This window comes from Eleginops maclovinus, chromosome 13 (genome assembly GCF_036324505.1).
Source record: "Eleginops maclovinus isolate JMC-PN-2008 ecotype Puerto Natales chromosome 13, JC_Emac_rtc_rv5, whole genome shotgun sequence".
NCBI lineage: Eukaryota > Metazoa > Chordata > Actinopteri > Perciformes > Eleginopidae > Eleginops > Eleginops maclovinus.
In genome coordinates this window covers 2,029,430-2,053,823 of record NC_086361.1, presented here as the reverse complement: position 1 = coordinate 2,053,823, position 24,394 = coordinate 2,029,430, and the positions used below count along the sequence as shown (strand labels likewise).

The window sequence follows — 24,394 nt, the reverse complement described above, 5'->3', positions numbered from 1 at the left end:
GGCAACGTCCGCCCACGTGACACATCCCGACCTATCGTCCCCCATAAACAGTCGCGAGCTGAACCGCCTCCCCAGCTGTGTGTCTGTGTGTTCAGCAGGATGTCTGCAGGAGGGACTTAGAGTAAAGTTGTTATACAGCTCCGGAAAAAATTAAGAGACCTCTCCAAATGTTTCTTAAATCTTAATCTCTACAGTACATGTATGGCAACCATTTCAGTGTCTGTTGATAAATCCAAAATTATCAGTAGTTTATAGAATACTATACAAAATAAATAATAATTTAACTTAAAAACATACCTATAAATAATAAAACAACAGAAAATGATAATGCTGAAGTGGTCTTTCCGCGGCTGTATATAATACATATACTGTCATTAGCTACAGTCAAAATAACTTCAACGTGTATAGAGGATGAGCGACAATATTTTATTTCGCAAAAACTTACAGAGATTTTGCAAGTTATAGCCTACAATACATGTTAATATAGCAAATATGTTCAGATGTTCTTAGTGATATAGGTTATTGAAATAAAGGTATGAAGTGACCACACAATGTTGGTTAGTGACATGCTCTTGGAGAAAGGACGACGACCCGCGGAGCGCACCGAACTTCCAGAGATGGTAGTGCCGAATTGAGCTGCGCATTCTGAGTCTAGGGGGAACTTGTGGGCTAGGAGGAGAGCACTGGGAGAGTATAGGACATACATGGAGGAGGATGGAGGAGGAGGAGGAGGAGAGGAGGAGGATGAGAAGAGGAGGAGGGAAGAAGTTACTGAGGGTTGTTAGGAGGAAAGCCCAGTCAGACTTGGTGGATTTCTTATCTCAGAAAACGTGATAGTTGCATATCTTGTAAAAACGTGAAAATTCATATCTTCAAATAACGTGATAATTTCACGTTATAACGTGATATGATATTTTCACGTTATAACGTGAAAATATAATTATCATGAAATAACGTGATAATTTCATGTAATAACATGATACTTATCTTGTTTAAACGTGAAAAAGATCTTGTTATAACAAGAAACTTTCACGTAATTACTTGATACTGAGCCTTATTTTTTTTTTTTAGTGTGATAGCAATACACCACCGTACTGTTCTAGTGGTAAACACTGGAGAAAGAACAAGCTATGAGCTGTATCAGAAACAATGCTTCACGTGTTCTGGAAGTAATATGGTCTGTGTTTACATTAGCAAGCATCGCTAACACTCAGAGCTAACGCTGTACTGGAGAGACTATGTGTACTATAAAGGTCCTGTCCTTGTGGTAAACCGAGAGAGAAACGTGGACAAAGGGGCGTGGTCAGCAGCAGCTCCAAAGGGGTGTGGCCAGCAGCAGCTAGTTCATTTAAAGCTACAGTCACAGAATCAGCACTTCAGGAACAGGGCTGAAATAGAGAGGGATGAGGCCTGCTACAATGGGGGATCTGTTTGGTATTTTCCGCAAAACACTTCACAGAGAAGTTTTGCATAGATATGGCCCTACAATACATTGTTCAAATATAGCAAAATATGAGACCTTCAAGATGTGTGCCTTAGGGTTAGGGTTAGGGTTGTGAAAGGCTATGAAAGTGAGGCTCACCCAGCAATGTTGTTGGTGGACACGCTCTTGGAGAGGGAAAGGCCGGAGCGACCCCGGCGGGAGCCCAGCAGGGTCTGTCGGAAGCTCTCAGAGGGGTAGATGGCCGAAGTTGGACGCTCGCGCATTCCTGGAGCTAAGGAGGGAAAAGTTGTGGGTAGAGGAGGGAGAGCAACATGAGGGAGAGTGATGAGGGAAAGACATGGAGGAGGAGGAGGAGGAGGAGGAGGAGGAGGAGGAGGAGGAGGAGGAGGAGAAGGAGGAGGAGGAGGAAGAAGAGTACAGTGACAGCGTGTTAGGAAGAAGACAAGCTAACAGGAGTAGGAGGGAATGAGTGGGTGGAAGAGAGGAGTAGGGAAAACATCAATGATGATGGTGCTGGACAGAGTCTCCCTGATGTTGAATTTATAAAAAAGAAGGCAATTTTATTCTGCCAAGATAATTCACCACTTTTGGTTGTTAAATTCAAACATGTGAACATGTCATGTTTCCTGTAACCATCATTAATGTAATCATACATGGTGTGGTGTTGCAGAATGGCAATTAATGATTGTTTGATATGTTCAGAGACGTCTAATAGGGAAGAAATGGACAACGTTTTGAGGAAGAAGAGAATAAAATGCACAAAAGCAGGAAGAACAGATAAAAATAGAAATGGCAGGAGGAGAACTACATGAGGTGTCGGAAGGAGACAGAATACATCTATTAGTGTGAAAAGCTCTCACTCTTTGTGCGCAGCGTGACAGACTGCAGGGCTGAGTTGTTCCGCATTAGGGCCGTCTTCTGTTGCTGTGAGTAAACGAAATGATCAGTAAAACAGCATACTACATTTTCTAAATCGTTACAGACATGCAATAATTCAATCGTTCACTGAATGAAATATTCATATATTCATTTGTAACTGCCGTCGTATCTCCTCTATGGTTGATTTGTCTTAAAAGATCAGGGTGTTATGCAGCCAAACTCAAAAAAAAGTCAGTAAACCTTTTCACATTAAACCCTGAATGATGAACACAAAGGCTTGATCAACTATGAAATTGTGTTGTGCATTTGTATTCCTACTTGATAGTCTTTCTTTACAATCTGTAAAATGCTTTTGTGTTGTATATTTAGTCTATTTGTCACAGTCTAAGACTAGCATTTTTGACTGATGAACACATATTTGATCATAGTCTGAAAAGGGACAGTCTTCCAATGACTTGCTAAATAATAAACCTTTATTATGAGGGCTGAGGATTAGCGGTGTAGCCTGTGTCTTACCCTCTGTTTCATTTTGGCGCAGTTTGGCAAAGCGTCTCGACAGCGGTTGTGGATCGTAACATTGCATGCTGAGGAAGAACAGAGGTAGCACAAAAAGAACAAACTCTAGTTGTTGTACATCCTGTTGAAGAAGCTATTAGACCCTTTTAGTTTTTAGTTAAGTTTCATCCACTCATGGCAATTATTATAAAACAAAACATGTACACTTGAAGCAGTTTTTGTGATGAAAGAAAGTCTTATTTTACCTGACCCTTACTAAAAAATCGAGGGTCTGTCAATCACAGCTGCTTACAGGCAATACTTACAGAAACTTCAAATCACAATCACAATCAAAAGTCAACTCAAAAATCTACCATTGGCGAAACAGGTGATCTGTTATCTTCATATAATTATTTTTAATTATTAGCCCTTCAAATCATTTGGTCAGCAATTTAACGGCAACTGCAGAGATACACATCTGATTTACAGTAGTGCGTGCAAACTGATGGTTAAAGTTCCTATGTTGCTATTTCTCTGAATTGAAAACAAATAGTTTTTGTATATTTTTCAGGTAATATTGAGTTTGTTGCTTTATGCACAACCAATGATTTCAAGTTAGCTCAATCTTTAGGTTTTAAAAGCCTTGACTCAGTAAACAGTGTGTTTGTGTGTTCTCTGGGATATGTTTTATGCAAACTTCCCACTGTTTTTTTCTGTAGTGTGAATAATGTTTTTAAGTCATTTATATATGTGTTGCTCTATTTTACTGAAATAATAAATGGACACGACTTTTCTTTAATACCTTCTCTGTTATTTTACTTCTCTACCCTCCTCTTGCTGTATATGCAGTAGTGAAGTAACTCTTTCACTTACTAGGGCAGCTGAGCGCCTCCTTGGCAGTGATGCTCTTGTTGCATGCTGAACACAACGTAGTTCCCGACACAGTCAGAGAGGTGAACAGGTGACCGTTGCTGTAGCGAGCCTCCCTCTCCCTCGCGGCTTTCTCTCGCTCCCTCATGCGTTCTCTCTCTTTGTTCTAAAACAAAGAAACAGAAGTGTGAAAAAAACACTTCCTGTATAAAGCAGAATGTATACATGGCATTTACACACTGAGAGCTGGCCAGCTAATACATCAGAGCAGACTGGGCTCTGGTTTCAGACAGAGGGTGAAAAGAGGTACTGCATCACCGGCAGTATGAGAAAAATAAAGAGCTTTAGAACATTAAAGCATGGAGACATGTCCCAGTAGAGACACTACATACTGATATACACCTGAACATCAGCAGGAGAGGACTCTTTAAAGTAGAGACACTACATACTGAGATACACCTGAACATCAGCAGGAGAGGACCCTTTAAAGTAGAGACACTACATACTGATATACACCTGAACATCAGCAGGAGAGGACTCTTTAAAGTAGAGACTCTACATACTGATATACACCTGAACATCAGCAGGAGAGGACCCTTTAAAGTAGAGACACTACATACTGATATACACCTGAACATCAGCAGGAGAGGACTCTTTAAAGTAGAGACAGTACATACTGATATACACCTGAACATCAGCAGGAGAGGACTCTTTAAAGTAGAGACACTACATACTGATATACACCTGAACATCAGCAGGAGAGGACTCTTTAAAATAGAGACGCTACATACTGATATACACCTGAACATCAGCAGGAGAGGACTCTTTAAAGTAGAGACACTACATACTGATATACACCTGAACATCAGCAGGAGAGGACTCTTTAAAGTAGATATACTACATACTGATATACACCTGAACATCAGCAGGAGAGGACTCTTTAAAGACTCGTGAAATGAGATAGGAGCAGGCTGTCACTGAAGGCAAATTGTAATCTTGGTCTTTGTAACTGTTGGCTGACCAGTTTAGTTTCATTTAGAAGAGACAGAACTCCTCTACAGCACGATCATAGTATGCCAGTATTGGTATGATCTGAAGTAGCTTTTTTCTCTTTGGCAGCGAGTGCATACATACTGGTTCATGTTTTAAATCTAATACAAATAATTCATATCAACTTTTGTTTTTCTTCTTCCAAAAAGCAATGGGATTTCTCCATTGGATTTCAGAAAATAGCAGAAAATAATGTTTGATACTTACAAGTTTGGTTCAGCAGGATAATTTCCAAATATTAACACCACTGTATGATTTCTGTAGCATAAATGCAATCGGCAGTGATAAAAAGATAACGTTATGTAAAAAAAAAAACTATTATCAGCACACAGCAAAACTAAAGGCGGACTTGTGTCGGTGTGATGATGATTTACTCCCTTGTTAGCAACTGCCTTTTTTATGACAAATAGAAGCTTCAGACATTCATTAGATTTACTGACTGATTTTATGCTGTTGAAAACAATTTGAACATTTCTTCAACTTTTTTAACCACAGACCTTATTTCAGGCTTCTAACCCAAAAATGTTTTTGATTTTGAGACAAGAGAACAACAAGTGGTAAACCGGAAAAGTCTTTCCGGGGATTAAAGACTCATTCCTGCGCCACTCTATCGTGACTGCAGATCTACCATTACAAGACAATCATTCGTTGTACCGTAATCTATAACGCAGTAGACACACAGTTCCGTTGCATAGCGAAAATGGATACAGATTTGGTAGCAAGGGTGGCTATTGTGTATGCAATGAACAGGAGGAGGCAACGTGGTAGCTATCTCCCTCCATTTTTTGGAAAATGACGAAATGATCCGAGCTATGGCTCTCCCAATATATTTACATACAAATGATTTGATGGCTAGCGCTTGTACTGTTATATTTGCATAAGCGGGATTTGATTGGCCAGATGCTTCCGTCGACACTTGAAAAGTTGAACTTTTCTCAACTTTCACCGCGAGTAACGCAGGCAAAGCGAAGAAACGGAACCACAATTCAGTTCAGCAAAGCTTGACGTGACCCCATTCAAAGTGAATGGGATGCGTCTCCGTTGATGCTTCCAACGGAAGTGTGTGGACGGGCTGTAAGTGATCACAATAGCCATTCTATTCTTTTTTTAGAAACTTATGACAGGCTAATGGGCTTTATCAAATCCGGATCTGGTTTCTGCACTAGTCTTCAATACTCTATAGAACCTCTATGTGATGCTTATCTCTCTCACCCCTGAAAGCACTTAGCTACTGTCGCAACTGAATCTGGAACTGAGTAGTTTAATAACTGTGGTGAACATAGGTATGCACTTTATGTTCGCAATCACCTCTTTTGTTAGATGTTCGACTTTGAGGACAGTTGTAAGTCTCAGTCAGGATGGAGTGACCCAGATTGATTCCTAAGGGCAGCATTGCACCCTGGGTAATTTAAGTTTAGCTTTCTTGACCGACATATTAGTGCAGAGCCACTGCAGGAGGAAATAAAAGCCGAACACATAGTGTATCCTATGAGTTGGATGACAGGAAAAGCAGAGGGAGAATAAATAACTGGAGTGTTCAGAGGGGAAGTTACCCTGCCTGCACTTTTCATCCTGTTGTGCAGGCTCAATATCCTCACCAGGTATAACATGTAATTTATGATCATGTAGGGTTATGAACTCACTTATCTGATGTTGAAGGGAAATGAAACCCACCTGGTGAACCTTGTCCTCACACACCTGCGCAAACATTTCTTTGTTGACTGTGCAAGCTTGAGCTAATTAATGTTAGCGGTCAGTGAGGTTTTGTTGTCACCAGAGAGATAACAGTGCTTATTATGCAACATGACACTGCAGTAAGGCTTCTCTGAAATGCCTCTTCAAGCCCTTATGTGTTTTTTCCTGGAGACATCCATCCGGGCGATATGTAACCAACTTGTTATGGGATGATTATGCATTGCAAAGTATGCATAGATTAAAAGAGAAACATACATATTTCTGTGTGGTCCAAACAAGATTGTGATTGCAATATACATGATTGTCTTCTCTTCCTAGTAGATCCTAAAGAGCCTGAAAGTGTTCTCATCCACCTAAGGCTCACAGGTTGTGTGGTTATTTAGCGTGTGCAATAAGCACTAAACAGTGCAACAGTTGCCAATGTTTGGAACTGTCCTAACAAAAGCTTGTTGTATGTGGTGGAGCCTGATGCATCACAAGTTCCTTTTTCATGGGAAGAACTCTCTGCATTTACCCACCATTGCACTGTTTAGTATGGTGACACTTCAAGTTGCAAAACTTCATACTTTCATTTTCCCATTTAAAAATAATTCTGATGAATCTGCAGACATACTAAATAAGAAACCTGAGAAGAGGAAATGTTAAAAAAATAAATAATAATTACGATGTGTCACTGTTGCATTATAGTCTTTGGATGTTTAAGCTATTTACTTTTGTAATTATTGGAATATTGCTTGGATACACTCAATGTGTTCATAAACTAATAAAGATTGAAACTTTAGGAGTATTTTTCCATGTCGTTTTTTTTACAGAGCTGAATGAAATGTGATACGTTGGCTTTGGTTAAGCTAAGCTAATGACAATAAGACTTCAAACCAAACAATGAAGACATCAAACTTTGGAGCAGTCTTCCTCCCAGTCAAGGGAAGCTGTAGAATAGTAAGGTGGGATCATAATATTCCACAGGAACTTCAAATCTAACCTCAAGATACAAGATAAGTTAGCGTAGGTGCTAATTAAAAATATCTTGCTAGGTAGCAGAGAGGGAGCCATCATGACTCTGCATAATTCCATGTGTAAATCCTGTCCCCTCATCATAAAGATACCAACAGACAAACAAGTGCACAACAAAGAAAGTATGTAACCTGTGCTCTCAATCAATTAAAACATGTATTTGTGTTGTATTAATCACAATAGTTTTAAATACTAGTATTTACTTGTATGTTGGGGGGAGATTTAAAAAAAATACATGTGTGGTGTTGTAATAAATAAATGCAAAACAAACTGGAAGAGAAATCAGGAATTTTTTTTCCTGTATTATAACATTTCATTCTTGGTTTAATGATTTCTGAGGTATGGAATTACTGTAAATCCCAAAATGTTCTTTCTCTCGGCTTAAGAAGCAACAATGGTGACAGCTGTGAGGACCCTCTGTGTAATCCGTGCCACACAAGACAGACTTTGGGTCACAATTTGCAAAGTGATTAAGGTTTCAGATTGATAGTGAGCTTTAACACATTAACATTGACAGCCCTATAAGAAACTGAGAAAACTAAGAGAGACCCCAGAGAGGCTCTGACTGCAAATATATGCCATACCGGAGAGGGGCTGGTTATAAATAACCTTCTCCTGCAAACAGACAGCACTGATGCCTTGCGGAAAGCCATCTGTGCCCACTATAACTATCATAAAAAGAGAGACATATGCAGTGGGAGACAGGTAGTCATTGAAGACAAGGACATTGACAGTCCACCTCTTACTGGAAATGTCTATCATATGGGACCATCTTGTTGGAAGAAAATTAGGCCAGCCTCAGCTCTGTACAGGAAGGCTCTATTAAAGCCCAAGCAGAGACTGGCAGGCAAGACAATCAGAACATGGATGGTTGTAAGGAGAGGAGCAGCACTGAACACAGAAGCTGGAGAGAGGGGACCACCAGAGCCGAGCTGCACCTGAGAGACCAAACCATCCCTACAAGCAGGCCCAGACTCAGACCACCAACCACAGCCCACAACCTCAACCGAGACTGAGACGATGCCACAACAAAAACCATCAGTAAGACCCACCCCCTTCACCACTGACCCACAGGCCTAACAAAACATCTGGTGACAAAATAACACCCAGTGATGCTGACATCGTTACACCTATAGACTTGAATGGGAAATCTTTAAATGAGAACCAGTTGTTCCCTTCAAAAACTCAGTAAATGTCGGTGTCCCAAGACTCACAACGCTCTCCAGCTACTTACAGAATCCACCTTTGGCCAGCGTAGCCACTATATTATACACACTGGTACTTAGGAAGTATTTTGCTTAGGTGTTTAACCTTTGACCTAGTTCATAATTTTCTCCTTCCTCTGTCTGTATTGCAATGGCATTGTTTTTCGGCCTTGCAGGTGTTGTTATCTTCATTAAGGAGGGGCAGCCTGGGCTTCAGAAGCCTTGTTGTTCCCACAGTGGGTACAAGCTCATGCTGACCTAAGATTGGTTTTATTATTTAGGCACAGCTAGCTCCAGTTTATCTGGCCCCAGATGCTCCGGTAAACACCTTATTTGTGACCTATTTGACAGTTTAAGTTAAACGTATTGTTCGGGCTTGTTTAGTCTGCTGCTTGGCATATGTTGATTCACTCATTCGGAACTAATTAAACCTCTTCCTATTTTCGAGATCTTCAGAATTGGTTTGGCAACCGCTGTGGCAACTCGTGTCTACAGTAACTGTCTTGTCAATTCTCCGGCCGTAACTCCGAAAAAATGCCATCAAGTTCCTGCTCTCCAGCGTCTCTCTGAGTTTTGTCTCCATTGCTTCAGAAGTTTCCACCACAGTACTCAGGATCATCATCTCCACCCTCCTCCCACAAAGAGACTTCCATCCTGACACCGCCCTGACAAATGCTGACATGTCCCTTGGATATGCCCTCATGTCCACCTCCACAAGGATTATGGCAGCATCTTCGCAAAAACCCTAAAGGACATAGCTTTAGGACGTGACCGAGGAACCTCTTCTTCCTGGAGCCCAAGCCCAGCAGAGAAACCAACCTCCACGCAGCCAGCCTGCAGCTGCACCAACCCACTAGACAACCTGCAATCCAACACCACCCTCCACCCCTTCAACAACAAGGCAGCCTTCCCAGGATCAGAGCATCACCAGAGACCGAGAACCCCCCATCGTCCATATTCTGCAGGCTTCACACCACCTCCTGCTCTTCCAGCCCTACACCTCCCCAGCACCCAGCGCAGTGGAGCTACACTGATGCACTGATAACAAAACCCAGCGCTGCAGACACATGTTTAAATCAAATTCCTCCTCTACGCTGATGATTTAATTTTGTTAAGTCTTACGAAAGATGGACTTCAAGTTTGAACTTTAATGTTACTGTGAGACCTGGAGCTCTAGCCAGCTCATAGAGTGTTGTTGTGAACCCGGAAATGTTGAGTACCCCAAAGTTTTATGTTGGAAAATGCTAGATGCTAACTTGCATATGTTGGGCAATCAGCACAATTAGCATAAGTTGTGTTAATAAGCATTAATGGCATTAGAGCATGTGGGCAACGGTAAAGATTGGCTTGGCCGATTTGGACAATTTTGGAGTTGTTTGAGGTTGATGATGATGATGCTGAATGTATTTCTGACATTTTCAGCATCAAAATGGCAGTTTTAAACAGAAAATGTATATATTTGTACTCCCAGTGGACTGATTAGATTATCATTTGATTAAATTAATGCTAGTTAGGGCTATGTGTGCTAATTGTGCAAATTGCCCAACATGGCTAACATGTAAGTTAGCATCCGGTAGTTTCTATGTGCTGGGGACCCCCGCTATACATTTCTAACATCAAACTTTGAGGTACTCAGTACTTTCCGCCTTTAAAGATCCAAATTACAACAAAAAACGAAATGTGTTTATTTTACAATTGCAACTGAAACAATAGAAAACTGTTTGGAATATAATTCATTAGGCCTGAAATAACGTTTTACTGGAAGTTCAGAACCAGCCAACAATGAACTGAGAGAAAAGCACGCAGGGCATTTTGTGTGTTCAGAAGACACATTACAATTTTTATTTTGCATAAATTACTTCGAAAATAGAACATATTCTACTTTATGGAAGCAAAGTGTGGACCCACAAACAAAAGTCAATGACCCCTACTCCTTCCATCACAAGGCCCTGCAGTATCAAGCAATGAGCAGAGACAATAGTCACTCACCTGGTCCAGCTCAAACTGTGTTCTAGACCCTCCAACAGACCCATCAACGTCAAAATCTCACACAGAGTAAAACGCAATGTTATCTGGCCCTAAAAAGTAAAACTATGTACCATGTATGATGTTTGACACAGAAGCATGTTAGCAGAGTGCTCACAGCCTGGCCATAGAAAAAAGCTGATGTGAAAAAACATGGCTGCCAAAAGAGAAGCGACTGTGCCAACAATGTGGAGGAACTGCTGTAGAGAAAGAGCAACACTTCCTCACACAATGCCCACGATGTATATTCTCTAATGTTAATAAATCAGAACATGAAAAACTAAAAATGGTAGTGGGGAAAGAAGGAAGTAAAGCTGCATTCAGGCGCTACAGTTTGTCTCACATCTCTCATCTTTCATTTGTATGTATTTTATGTATACATTATCAACTATATCACTACATCCAGGGGAGGGCAGGGGGTGTTTGTGTTGACCTTGTTTATAAATGTTAAATAAACAAGTTTTCTTTTAAAGAAATATTGGGTATATTCAGAATGCTTATGTAAGATGTCGTAATTGTCATTTTTCATACAAACAGCAATGAGATTTTTTCATTAGAGTTTGGAATTGTGCAGGAAATGATCTATGTGACAAACAAATGTTTATGATACCTATAACAGTTGAAGCATAAATGCAATAGCCAGAAGTAAAAAGCTAACGTTAGGCCATGAATGAACTTTGACTGTTCCATGACTTCTCATCCCCACCGCTAAGCTAAAGGCGGCTTATGTTTGGCATGATGACGTTTAGTTTCTGTAGTCATGTGTTTAGCAACTGTCTTTTTAAGACATGAAAAAGCTTCTGAAATTCCTCAGTGGAGTATTTACTGATGTCTTCAATTTCGTGGAACAAAATGTGAAAAACTCCTTAGCCGGTATTAACCGCAGGCCTCATTTCAGGCATCCAACCAAAACCTCAAAAAATCCTTGATTTGGGTTCCCTTGAAAATCATTGACAAGGGAACCCAGAAGTGCTGAAATGCCAACTAATTTCCGAGTTTATGACTCATTCCTGCACCACGCTATGACCGAATCCAAAATTATTTTCCCTCTTCCATTCATTTGACTGAGCCTAGATTGGCCGTGACGTAGTAATCGCCGGAAGCCAGATGATGGGGAAGATTTGTGGAAGGTCAGAGTTCTTTTGTTCTCGAGTCAGGTGATTTTAGCTTCATGCGCCACTGATCAACTTTCATATGAACGAACGGGGCCCCACCTCAAATGCTTTATCCAGTTCATTTCATACATCCATGGTAGCTCACAAGAACTGCAAATTGTGTGACCTTAGTGAATCCAGCTGATCCCATGACTACGCGTTTTTACCTGACCCTCTCCTTTCTCACATCTGAGACTGTGAGAGTGGTGCCTTAGTACATTAAGCCCTGACTACTTTTTTAATATATTTATTTACAATGATTATTCAGGCCTCCAACATTCTCGAATAAAGCAGTAATATCACACACACACCCACTGCCATTTCTATGGCAACAGTTGCTATAGTCAAATACCAAGTGAGCAAGCACACTGTGTTCAACAAACATACATACACACCACCTCCTACATTCACAAATACAAAGAAGCTTATCCTGCAGATCTGGATGAGAATGGCACCCGATGCAGCTATAACAGGGACCATGGCCTGAGAGGCCCATGCTCCTGAAGCAAAGAGCGGGCCCTGTGTCAAATGAGGAAATGTTTTATGGGTAAGAGTGCAAAAACAGGCAATGACACATGATGAAGAAACAGGAGGGAAGTGACAAACACAGAGACAGGAAAAGACGACTAAAATATACATGGTATCATTTAGTGGAAATCTTCACTTAACTTTTGTTTCCCTTTCATGAACATACACTGTGTGGTTGGCAGTACCAGAAGTCAGTCAGATGCCAGCCCCTGATAGTCATTTAGTTTATGTTACACCTAATGATGATCATAATGCGAACTCACCCGCAGGTTGATCTCCTTCACCCTCTCTTGCCGCAGCTTCGACAGGTTGGTAACTCTGGACATTGTGACAGTCAGACAATAAAATATCCAATAATAACGTTAGTATGCTTCTCTATTTAATCCTCTAGGTCCCTACCAAAGAGAATAAAAAAAGTATTCTTCCCTCACTGGCCAACTGCAATGTGCTTCTGCTTCTAGTGAAGTGGCTGTTCCTGTGAGAAATCTGACTTCTGAATCATCACCGCCCCCTCACACACACACACACACACACACACACACACACACACACACACACACACACACACACACACACACACACACACACACACACACACACACACACACACACACACACACACACACACACACACACACACACACACACACACACACACGCACAGTGTTCAGCTGTTAATGCCTGGTATAGACTATCCTTTGCTACTGCCCAATATGAAACCATTTACAAAATGCTAACATTTGAAAGCAGTTTACACAAAGGAAAGAAATAAAGTGTTGAAGGCTTTTATCGCCTATCTGTTTACCACAAAAGCATATCTCAAAGAACACAGATTACATTTGTGTTTCACAGAATGATTTGTTTGCGTGCTGTAAGTGTCCAGCTCCTCTATGGTAGGATAGCAGCTCATTTTTTTTTATGTGGGCCCTGACATAAAGTAGATTATTAGATAACACTTTATTTGAATGGGTGTTCATAAGACTGACATAACATTGTCAAAACCATGACATGACACCTGTCATAAACATTAATGAATACTTATGACAGTTGTCGTTAAGTGTCATTCGGTAAGTTATGTCACCTTTGATGCAAAGGTGACATTGTTTGAGATGTCCTTGTTATGACAACTTGACATAAACCAAGACAACAAAACCTGTCATAAACATGTCATAGCAGACCTAACTGTCAAACTTAAAAAAAACGTTTAGCTTGATATCTTAGCCCGACATTAAACCGTCATATATGGATGTCTGCTATGTATAACAGCTTGTGTTGTCTTGGTGTCAGTCTTATGAACACCCATTCAAGTAAAGTGTTACTAATATTTTCTATGTTCTGTTTCTATATTATTAATATGAGTGGTATTGATTACAGTAAGAGAACATCAATTCTGAAGATGTGGAGCGATGCGATGTGTATTGAAATAATGAGTTCAGTAGATGACCCACGGTGGTGATGAGTGGAAGTGTTTATGAAGGGTTTCTTCGATTTGACACTTAAATGACAGCTGACAGCAGCAGAGAAAGGAACAGTTTGACAGGAACAACATGATTGGCTCGCAGAGATTGTGGCAAAATCTGATTGGTTTAACTGACAGCCCCCAGTCATCTGATTCAGTTAAAGGCAGGGAAGGGGGATATAGAAAGAGAGATAAGAGTTTTGTAACAGAAGTCTTCCAGATTTAACTTTCGCTAAGTTTTCTTTAAATCAGGAGAGATTTCATTAAATAAGAACTGGTGGATGAAGTACTTTAAGTAGAAGTAATACCAAGTCAAATACTCAAACAACATGCATTTCAAATGTTACTTAAGTAATTTTAAAAAAGGATTGCATTAATGTGTAATTAAAATACAAATATATATATATATATGTATTATACTGATTGGTAGTTGCAATTCTCCAATTGACGAATGCACTTTCTCTTAAAGCTGGGGTGGTCACCTTGGAGAAGCTAGCAAAAGGAAGCTAGAGACTTAAAATAACCAAACGGAAAAACCCAGTCCAGGTTTGCAACACTGATAGCCCGTCTCCCAAGGTCTCCCTTCAATGCCATTTTTCTCAAAAATGATAATTATGAAACTAAATACAGCATAATGTATAGAAACAAAAAAGTGACTATTGTTACTTCTCACTGCTGTACAGCTATCAACCTTTGGAAGACTCTGTGGCTCGCAGATAGACATGCTAATAGGGAGACAAGCTAGCAAGTAGACAGGCTAGCAGGTAGACAGGCTATCAGGTACTCAAGCTAGCAGGTTGACATACGATTAGACAGGCTTGCAGGTCAACAGGCTACCAGTTAGACAGGATAGTCGGTAGACAGGCTAGCAGGTAGATAGGGTGGTAGGTAGAAAGGCAGGTTTGACCTTACTGAAATGGTGGACAATGTCCACAAATACTGGATTTATTTTATATTTAAAATACAGTATAAAAGAAAAACAGGGGAAAACAGTAATAACAATTTGGGTATTCCATTGTTGCCTAGGGAGATTATCACCCGGCTCCAATAAAGATCATTTTGGGAGTCATTGAGTAAGGTGAATCTATGTTACTTTAAAACATACTGTCCACTACAAACTCATAATATATTATTTTAGCTGCAGTAACCTGCAATTGCTTCCATCGCTGCTCCACCTGGTGTATAGAATTATAACTGATTTCCACACTTAGCATCTTTGAAATGTCCCATGATGCAGCCTCTCTGAGCGTTGAGAAAGAGCCCCCTGCCTCGGGGTCTCTGGGAGTATCTAAGCCTGTTGTAGAAGACAGGGCCTGGGAAACAATAGTGGTTGAGTAGGCAGACAATCACGACTACCATGAAGGTCATCCCCTGCAGGGTTATTTATATCTTAGAAAGTTCTAGTTTGGCATTAGACACAGAGAGATGGAGAGGATTACAGTCATGGGGTTCCAGGGGAGAAATTGATGTCCTTTTATTTCTCAGAGAACTTTAAGGTGATAATTTTAAATCTCCCTGCATGCTTATAAAGTTAAAGCATTCCTATAGTTATTCCAAAACATTTTGTCTAGTGGGAGACATTCCTTCTTTACTTCCTTTTATTATAGTCTGATTTACAATGGAATTGTTGGGGTGATAATGCTGAAAAAAAGGGGGGGAATGAGAGAACAGCTATGTTAGTGTCCCCACAAAGTTATAAATTCTTGCCAGATAGACCAGAAGTAATATTTTAACTGAATTATCTTCACCCTCCCACACAAAGACCTTATATATATATATATATATATATATATAAGGTCTTTGTATATATATATATATATATATATATATATACTGTATATATATATATATATATATATATATATTTTAAATATGATCTTTTCCATAACTTGTAAGCCTATTACAACTAAATGTGATCCAAATGCAAATACAAACACAAAAAAAGTTTTACTATATGGATTATATGGATTATGAAAAAAACAAATATATATTTTTCTTTTTTTTAATATAACCATTTCATAATGACCTGATACCATTGTTTTATTTTTGTCAAAATAAATAAATGACAAATGTTTCTCCTGATGATTTGATGGTGATGGCTGACAGTAAATTGCTAAGAGTGTGCAAAGCATAATGCATTGTTAGTTTGACACATTATGTATACATTGTTGGATACTGCTTTCAGTCACACGATTTACCATTGTCTGATTGATTTGTTTAAAACTATTTTTGGGGGGCAGTGAGTCCAGTTAAGGTTAAGTTGCTGCCAGTATATAATGGCAGTTTTAGTGATTTTTTTGTTCTTTATATGGTCTTATATATATATATATATATATATATATATATATATATATATATATATGAAAGAATATTTTTTTCTTAATGAAGAACTGGAGTTGATGTTTTGGGCAGGCTAAAAAATGGCTTTCAAAGTCCGATTCTAACTGATTTTACATTCATCAATCACCTTTATGAATTTTCTTTTTGGGAAATGCTGTAATGGTTATATATAATAGTTTATGACTTCTGTTTGCTAGTCTTTTCTTTTGGACTGACACTTTCGCTGTACAAAAACAATAATCCCCAAGACTAGTGGCAATATAACTACAGGCAATACTGAAGAATCCTTTGTATATAAGTGTTGGTTGGATCAGATTGTTTTTGCACCTGGCCAAAAATCAAGATTAGTGTGGGCTCATAAAAAAGAACTGGTGCACTATTTGAAGGAGATTATTACGCAAAATTACTCTATTTTGTGGATCAACAGAACTACAAAAACTTAATTAAAGGAAATAAATGCTGATATTGTAACTTGTAGCATATTTGATAAGCTTGGTTAAAAATACAAAGCAATTTACAGGCCATATAATTATAACATACCATTATAATGCGTATTATTTTGTGCCTTCAAGTGTATGTTTTAAATAAAGTTTTATACAAAAAGTTGAGGAAGGAGAAAAAGGCGGAAGTACGAAGAAGAAGAAATCAGCCATCTTCGTGAGGTCGAAATCTGCAGTGCAGGGTAATATCTTTAATATTTATTTATCTTCATTTGCTCCAGGGTTTACTGAACCTGCGTAGCAACCGAAACACTGGGAAATGTTTCATAATGTTTACAACGGCTTAGCTTTTACTAGCTAACTGCTAGCTTGTGGCAAAACTGCGTAGCGTCAGGAACCCGCTGCGCTGCACCAACGTTACTGTTAAATACCTGCTGAATACGAATGTCTCAGAAGCGAATGCGTGTGAATAAAAAACTAAAGTTGTTTTAAAAAAATCAGAAGTAACGCTAAGGAGGAGTCTCTCTGAGGCTCATATCCAACCGGAAACACAGCTCCACTGCCTGCTCTATCCTCTGCATGATGCTGCACTGTAGCCTACTACACGGTGCTACAAAGTACTATACTACGATGTAGTACACTGTATTAAAATGTACTGTACTGTACAGGCTACTGTTTGTCTGTCTGCTTTCCGAGCCAACCTTTTCAGATTTAAACTCACAATGTCAACGGTTTAAAAAAAAAAAACTTTATTGATCAAATCCAGAACATACAAACAAATCAACAGTGTTATCAACAGAGGTGGAAAAGGTACTCATATTATTAACTCAAGTAAAAGTTGCAATACTACAGTGTAGGAATACTCGGTTACAACTAAAAGTCCTGCATCCAAAATGTATTAGCATCAAAATGTAATTTCCTGGAGAACCTGTTGTCTAACCCTTTGCAGAATGGCACATATAAGCATTAATGTGTTCATCACTTTAATGTTGCATTTGTTAAAAGTGGGATTTATTTGAATGAATTGATATACTACTTGTGAGCCTATAATAATATGTGTCATTGAATTTATATTTTTATATATATCTGCAAAGTAGCTCGTAACTAAATCTGTAATATACAGTATAGACAACATCTACTAGTGGAGTTAAAGTATAAAGTAGCATAATGTGAAAACAAGCAAGTGAAGTACCAGTACTGCACTTTTCACAGTACAGTACTTGAGTAGATGTACTTAGTTACAAACCACCACTGGTTATCAAGTGATGTTAAGTCAAAGACAAATAGATGGAATTAAATCAGGAAAGGTAAAAAAAATAAAGTGAAAAAATCTAAAATTAAAACATTATTTTAAAAAATAATAAAAATGTGTGGACCTGAGAGGAAAACTCTAGACATTGATGTGAGCATATTAGATACATTTGAGACATATGACATTGTTTTTGTGACTGAACACGTTTCAGTGTGACAGTTTTTTTTATAGAACAATCATTAATAAGTAGTTAGCCTGAAGACAATGGTCATATAGTCAACATAGTCTGCTGTGCTTATGTTAACCACAGACCTTATTTCAGGCATCTAACCAAAAATGAGTTCCAAAAGTCATTGATTAAAAAAAACATTGACTCTAAATGCTAACTCATTTCTAGGTTTAGGACTCATTCCTGCACCATTCGATGAGAAATGGTTTTAACAGGGCTGATTAATGTAGGTATTTTCAGTAATTCAAGCACCATGGACGGAGATCATTAGTCATTTATTACTTCACAGGCAACAAAGGAATTAATTAAATGACGTCTTTATTTCCAGAAGGTAACCAGGGCTCTGGGTCCACTGGCCCCTGCAGTGGCTGGCCTAGACTTCCATGTTTTTGTTCCTTTTAGGCCAGTCAATTATGGCTTATTGCGCCTTTTAAATTACCAAAAGACATGTTCCTTTATTTCTGCATTATAAATATTCTGTTGCATTTGGAGTCAGGATGTTTTTGTTAGATTCTCTGTTGAGATTGAATTATTCAAGTTTTGAAATAAGTACAAAGGGTTAGTGATAGTTTAACAAATCTGACTACTCCTTCTCTCTTCACTGTATCACTTTCAGATGCCGAGACATTGCTCTGCAGGCGGCTGCAAGTCTCGGGATAACCGTGAGACTCGTAATGCTGGGATCACCTTCCACAAGTGAGCCTCACAGAGCATGTGTAACACATTATAACAATATTAATTGTATCAGTGTTATTCTAAGTCGAATTAGATGCCAGTAAGGACTGCATAGGATTGTTTCAGAGCGCTGTAAGGTCCAAAATTAAACACTTATTGAGAACAGATCAATACACAACATGTTTAACCAAGATGTTCTGCTTCAGTCCATATTTGTCAGTGTTCAGACTTTGAAAAACAACACTTATAAGGCACCCAAAAAGGGTTTGCGTCACAAAAAAGGAGGAGGAACTGACCAGGTATAATCGATGAAGAGAATTGATTAAGGCTAGCTCATTTAATGCCATAAATTACTGTATTCAAAATTGTGGTTTTTTTATGTGTATTTATTTTTGCTTGTATATTTTTGGGATTATTTATATATCCATCCAATAATCTATCAGTCAGTTCAGACGTTAAAAAGAGATCTTGTAGTAAGCAAGGATACACTGCCGGCTAATGTGCACTCCAGACTGAAGCACTACTGCAGCACATCATCATATTATACACTCATTATGTTGCACCTGTTTTGGATAGCTCTTCTTAGTTTGTTCCTGTGGTTCAAGAAGTACTTTACAAAGCCCAGGAGGGGTCGTAGAGCGAAAAAATAAATGAAACGAGCCCATCCTGTATTTATTTGTGCGCACAAGATAGTTAGGTATATAAAGTTCGGTAAAGTTAGAAAGATACTGACGGATTCGAAATTCGCTGATCAATAACTCGTAAATATCACGTTGTAAAAATACAAACAACGTGACTTTACAACCATAACAAGGTAGACACCGAGCTACAGAGCACCTTCTATCAGAACAGTTCAATACTCTCCGTCCTCCATGCGAGTTCATTCACATTGGTTTCTATATTCGGCCGGATGAGAAAAGAGTGAGTAGGGAACCGTCAACAAATTGCACACCGAAAAACTTTACCCCTTCCTTTCTCATCACTCCCCACCTGCTCTCTTTTCTTTGATGTCATTAAAACGTTTGAATGTTACAATTGTATTTATTTTTTTCTCTATGGCCCCTCCCGGGCTCCGTAGTACTCAGATTTTTCACTTTCTTTACTTTGTTACAAGTAAAAGTCTTCCAAAATCTTACTTAAGTAAAAGTACAAAAGTATCGGCATCAAAATATACTAAATGTACCAAAAGTTAATCTACTGATGTTTTATTACACATTTCAGATTTACTGGGATTATGATTATTGATGTGTTTTTATTCAAGCTCAATTAAAGGTGGAGCTAATTTGAATAGCTTTCTATACTGCTGCTGGATATCTCAACCTATAAATATATCAACGTTTATTTAATAATTGATTTATACTTTTTATAAGCTAATGATCTAAATCTAACTAGTAATTAAAGGCTGTAAAATAGATGTAGCGGAGTAAAAAATGCAATATTAGCTTCCAAAGTGTAGTGGAGTAGAAATATAAAGTATCATAAACTGAAAACAGGTACAAGTAATTCAAAATGTTACTGAACTTGAGTAAATGTACTTTGTTACTCTCCACCACTGTTTTATTTTATGTTGTGATCATGGTTCCTATTTACTTTGTGTACTGAAGTGACATAATGTATTTACTTGTGATGGAAAGATTACCAAAAGGAGCGACCCGGAGGAGCCTCTGGATCAACAACTGCCACCGTGCCGACTCCTGGGACCCTCAGACTGACTTTGTGTACTTCTGCTCCAAACACTTCACCCCCCAGAGCTTCGAGCTGACTGGATGCAGGTCTGTTAAGATACGAGAGTGTCGATGTGATAGAGCGCTGTCTGCTGCTCGCAGTGTGAGGACAGCAGATCACTGTGTTTGACCTCTGCTCCCACAGTGGGATCAGGAGGCTGAAGGAAGAGGCTTGTCCCACAGTGTTCGACTCTTCTTCCACAAGCAAAGGGAAAAGACGAGCAACACAGCTGCCAGCAGAACATCTACGTCTCAGGTAACACACCTATACAGTCACTGACTTGGTTCTGACCAAGTGAAATTAATTCACATTCATTATTACGGATGCATAGAATGCTTCTGTTTTACACTATGAATGATTGAATGAATTTATCCTACTCTGTTTCATTTTGCACTAGTATTATTCTTTTAGTTTTCTTATTTTGTTTTATATCCTATATATAATATGTTGCATTGTTGGAGGAGCTCAGGACCTAGATGTTCATTACCATACTACACTGAAGACATTGTGCTCATGACAATAAAAACCCTTGAATATTGAACCTTGAAACAAAGCTAGCAAAAGATTATGCGCTTCCCCCATGCAGCCCGTGTGTGTGTGTGTGGGTGTGGGTGTGTGTGTGTGTTTGTGTAGGGTGCATTACTCCACAGACAGGTTGGATTGAGTGCTGTAGTCATGTCTTCGAAAAACACAAAACACACTACTACTATTTTTATGATTGGGTATAGTTCCCCCCCTGCCTGAAACGCCTACATTTGTTTACTACACTAACATAATGACATCACTATGTAACACTCGCACTTCTATTGGCTAGCAATCCAACACATTGTATGTGATAGGCTAAAGGCCGGGACATCTCTAAGCAGGTTGACCAATCAGAACAGAGCAGGCCAGCTAACCAATCAAAGCAGACTGGGCCAGGCTTAGGCACTATCATAGCAGGTTTTGGAACATTAAAGCATGGAAACATGTAACAGTGGAGGTACAATAGTGGTGGCGAAGTCCGTAAGTGCTGCTCGAGGTTTCCCTGAGCATGGCACCGTTCCTTACACTGTTCCCAGGGCGCAGTACATATTGCAGCCCACTGCTCCTGACAATAGGATGGGTCAAATGCAGAGGGTAAATGTGGATCAGTGGTTTTGATCCCTAGCCCTTGCATGTCCAAGTGTCTTTGGGAAAGCAACTTAACCCTTATTGCTCCTGTAGGCATGTCTATGGTATTGGGGTGGCTTTGGATAAAAGTCTCAGCCAAATGTAATAATCAAATAATAATCCTTTTCTGTAGGAGGAATCGGCGCTCTAACGACTGGCAGAATGCTCAGCTGGAGACAGAGGGAGGTGAGACTTCAGAAAAACCGAATGGAAACACACCTGCATCTCCTCAAGAGCCATCAGAGGTGGAGCAGCTCCCGCAGCAGGAATCAAGTCCAGAACCAGCACCAGGGTCTCGTCCACAATCCCCCTCACGCTACATGAGGCGTCTGCCCCCTCCTCCGGGCTTCTATCTGCCAAAGGAGCACAGTTACGCTCAGCTCTGCCCCTTGCTGTGGAGGAGACGCTACGACCAGGCCATCGACTGCTTGGAGAAAGCTTTACGACAGCTGCATGCGGCCCGGCGGAGGGAGAACCGCCTGCGGAGCACTGTGCTGAGGCTGCGAGACAAAAGGCTGAAGCACAATCTGCTCATGTCACCAGATGGTTCAGGTGTGGATCAGATGGAGCATTATCTTCCAGACTCTAGCAGCTGCTCGGAGGAGGAGAAGGGATTCTGCTTCTACTGTGGAAGAGGGCAGGAAGCATGCAGAGTTTCAAAGACTTCAAATGATGTGGAACCCGCCGTGCATGAGGACACGCTAAAAAATCAGGGACGTGTAGAAACCGGTACAGCTCCAAACGTTACAAACACACAGGAAAGACCGCCTGGGAAAAGTGTAGAAAGTATAGACTTCAATGTAACAAATCCCCAAGTACTGCTCCAAACTCAAGGTGTCCAGCATGTGATCCCTGGGGTGTCCCTGTCTGATTTTCATGAGCAACTGCTGCTCTCTGATGGGGAGGGTGGGGCTGTGGGTGAGGATGCTCCCCTGCAGCAGCTGTTCCTGATACAGAGCGGGGGAGAGGGGCAGCTCCTCCTGGTGCCTGTCCCTGCTGGAGACAAAATACAGAGCTCTCTCAAGACGGAGCGTGTTCCCGATGAAAGGCCAGCGTCAGAACTGGACGTTAAACAGCTGACGGAGAGGGGGGAACATTCTGTCCTCAGCACCGAAATAGGGGAAGATGTTCGGGAGAAGCTTAAAGAACATCTGGAGGGATTTCACCTCCAGCTCAGCACAGAGTTTATAAACTGAAGGGATGTTCACCAAGTCTTTCTGTTACCTGAATCATTCATTGTGCCAGACTTAAATTAACTAAATGTGTATTTCAGAGGCTGCATGGGCTTTATTCTCCAGTTCTTCTTTTGAAAGAATAATTGGTCTTTAGTGTGCAGAGCCAAGCAACAGTCACTGTGTGTGTGTGTGTGTGTGTGTGTGTGTGTGTGTGTGTGTGTGTGTGTGTGTGTGTGTGTGTGTGTGTGTGTGTGTGTGTGTGTGTGTGTGTGTGTGTGTGTGTGTGTGTGTGTGTGTGTGTGTGTGTGTGTGTGTGTGTGTGTGTGTGTGTGTGTGTGTGTGTGTGTGTGTGTGTGTGTGTGTGTGTGTGTGTGTGTGTGTGTGTGTGTGTGTGTGTGTGCGCGTGTGTGTTTCAAAGCCTGTTGTCACTTCTTCTTCAGAGCTCCATTGTTGTTATTCTCCATGTGTTTGAGATAAAGAACAACAACAATGATTCTTTAAGTTGTAAACTAAAAGCACATTAAAAAGCAAAAATCCAACTAGTCAAACACAATATTTACTGCCTGAAATGAAACATATCCGACGCTGAAACACAAGGAGAGGTACACGCTCAGGTTTTTAAACGTGTTTCTGAGTAGAGGCCTGAAATTAGGTCTGTGGTTAACATAAGCTGTCACGATTTTCATGTTTTTTTTACGCAACATAAAATACATCAGTAATTACCCCACTGCTGAGTGTCTGCCGCTTCATTAGCCACCTTTCACATTGGATGGATGGATGGATGGATGGATGGATGGATGGATGGATGGATGGATGGATACTTTATCCCAAATGGGGGAAAAAAATGTTTTCAGCAGCAGTGTCAAACATTACAGGAGTCATAAGATACAAATATAATACAAATAAATATGAACATTACCGGCAAGTATAAATAATAATATTAATAATAGAGTACATTTTTATAGCGCCTTTCAGGGGAACCAAGGCCGCTTTACATGGTGTAAGGACAGACAAAAAACAGACAAACAAACAAACACGAAGGGCAAATAATAAAGTAAAAATTCAATAAATAACAGTGGGAGTGGAAGCAGGGGGTCTGTGATGGGTTAGGGGTCAAAGGCCATGGTGAACAGGTGAATTTTTAATGATGATTGAAGATCTCCAAGGAAGCAGCGTTGCCTGTCTCTCCATATAGTAAAAATACAAATAAAAATGTAAGCAAGCAGCAATAGAAAAGACATAAATCCCTAGAGTACCTAAAACAATATAACAAAATATTGAATAAATTGACTACTCTACAATATACAGACTCACTAGGCTACAGGAATATATAGAAATATACTGTAGACACATTGGTGTTGGATTGAATATAATTCACATTGTAGTTGTGCAAAATGATCATCCATAATTGATAACAGTTTGTCCAGAGTCCTCTTCTTAGTTTATAGCCTGATTGTAGCTTTTACTTAATGGAGACTGCATTTACTCTTTAAAAATCACAACGTGCTGTTAATATGTGGAGAATATCCTGCTCTCTGTTTGCCACAGATCTTGTTTTCTGCAATATGCTGTAATCCAATGTTAAAAT

At 39.8% G+C, this 24,394-nt stretch overlaps 2 protein-coding genes across 7 annotated transcripts in view; one reads left to right on the top strand and one right to left on the bottom strand.

Annotated features, from left to right (window-relative positions):
• arhgef1a (Rho guanine nucleotide exchange factor (GEF) 1a) overlaps positions 1-12,835 on the bottom strand; it is a 35,129-nt gene extending 22,294 nt beyond the window's left edge. For 5 of the 6 annotated variants that reach the window (XR_010167103.1, XM_063898780.1, XM_063898782.1 and 2 more), the window contains exons 1-5: positions 12,623-12,835; positions 3,692-3,854; positions 2,840-2,907; positions 2,305-2,368; positions 1,583-1,715 (exon numbers count right to left, since the gene is read on the bottom strand). Coding sequence is in view for 5 of the 6 variants with exons in the window: in XM_063898780.1 (XP_063754850.1) it covers positions 1,583-1,715; positions 2,305-2,368; positions 2,840-2,907; positions 3,692-3,854; positions 12,623-12,685 (491 nt within the window). In the remaining variant the exon portion in view is untranslated. Of the gene's footprint in view, positions 1-1,582; positions 1,716-2,304; positions 2,369-2,839; positions 2,908-3,691; positions 3,855-12,622 lie in introns of those variants that run through there. The other variant, XM_063898783.1, reaches the window with a different exon arrangement.
• Positions 12,836-16,766: 3,931 nt separating this feature from the next.
• On the top strand, positions 16,767-24,394 carry thap7 (THAP domain containing 7). Its single transcript, XM_063898798.1, has 5 exons — positions 16,767-16,840; positions 18,696-18,775; positions 20,389-20,526; positions 20,624-20,734; positions 21,765-24,394. Exons 2-5 carry the CDS (start codon positions 18,696-18,698, stop codon positions 22,825-22,827), a joined length of 1,392 nt encoding a protein of 463 aa, XP_063754868.1. The 5' UTR covers positions 16,767-16,840; the 3' UTR covers positions 22,828-24,394.

Coding starts and splice junctions, on each gene's coding strand:
- thap7 (XM_063898798.1), top strand. CDS start 18,696: ATGCCGAGACATTGCTCTGCAGGCGGCTGCAAGTCTCGGGATAACCGT. Junction 20,527..20,623: donor TTCGAGCTGACTGGATGCAG/GTCTGTTAAGAT, acceptor CTGCTCCCACAG/TGGGATCAGGAGGCTGAAGG. Junction 20,735..21,764: donor GCAGAACATCTACGTCTCAG/GTAACACACCTA, acceptor CCTTTTCTGTAG/GAGGAATCGGCGCTCTAACG.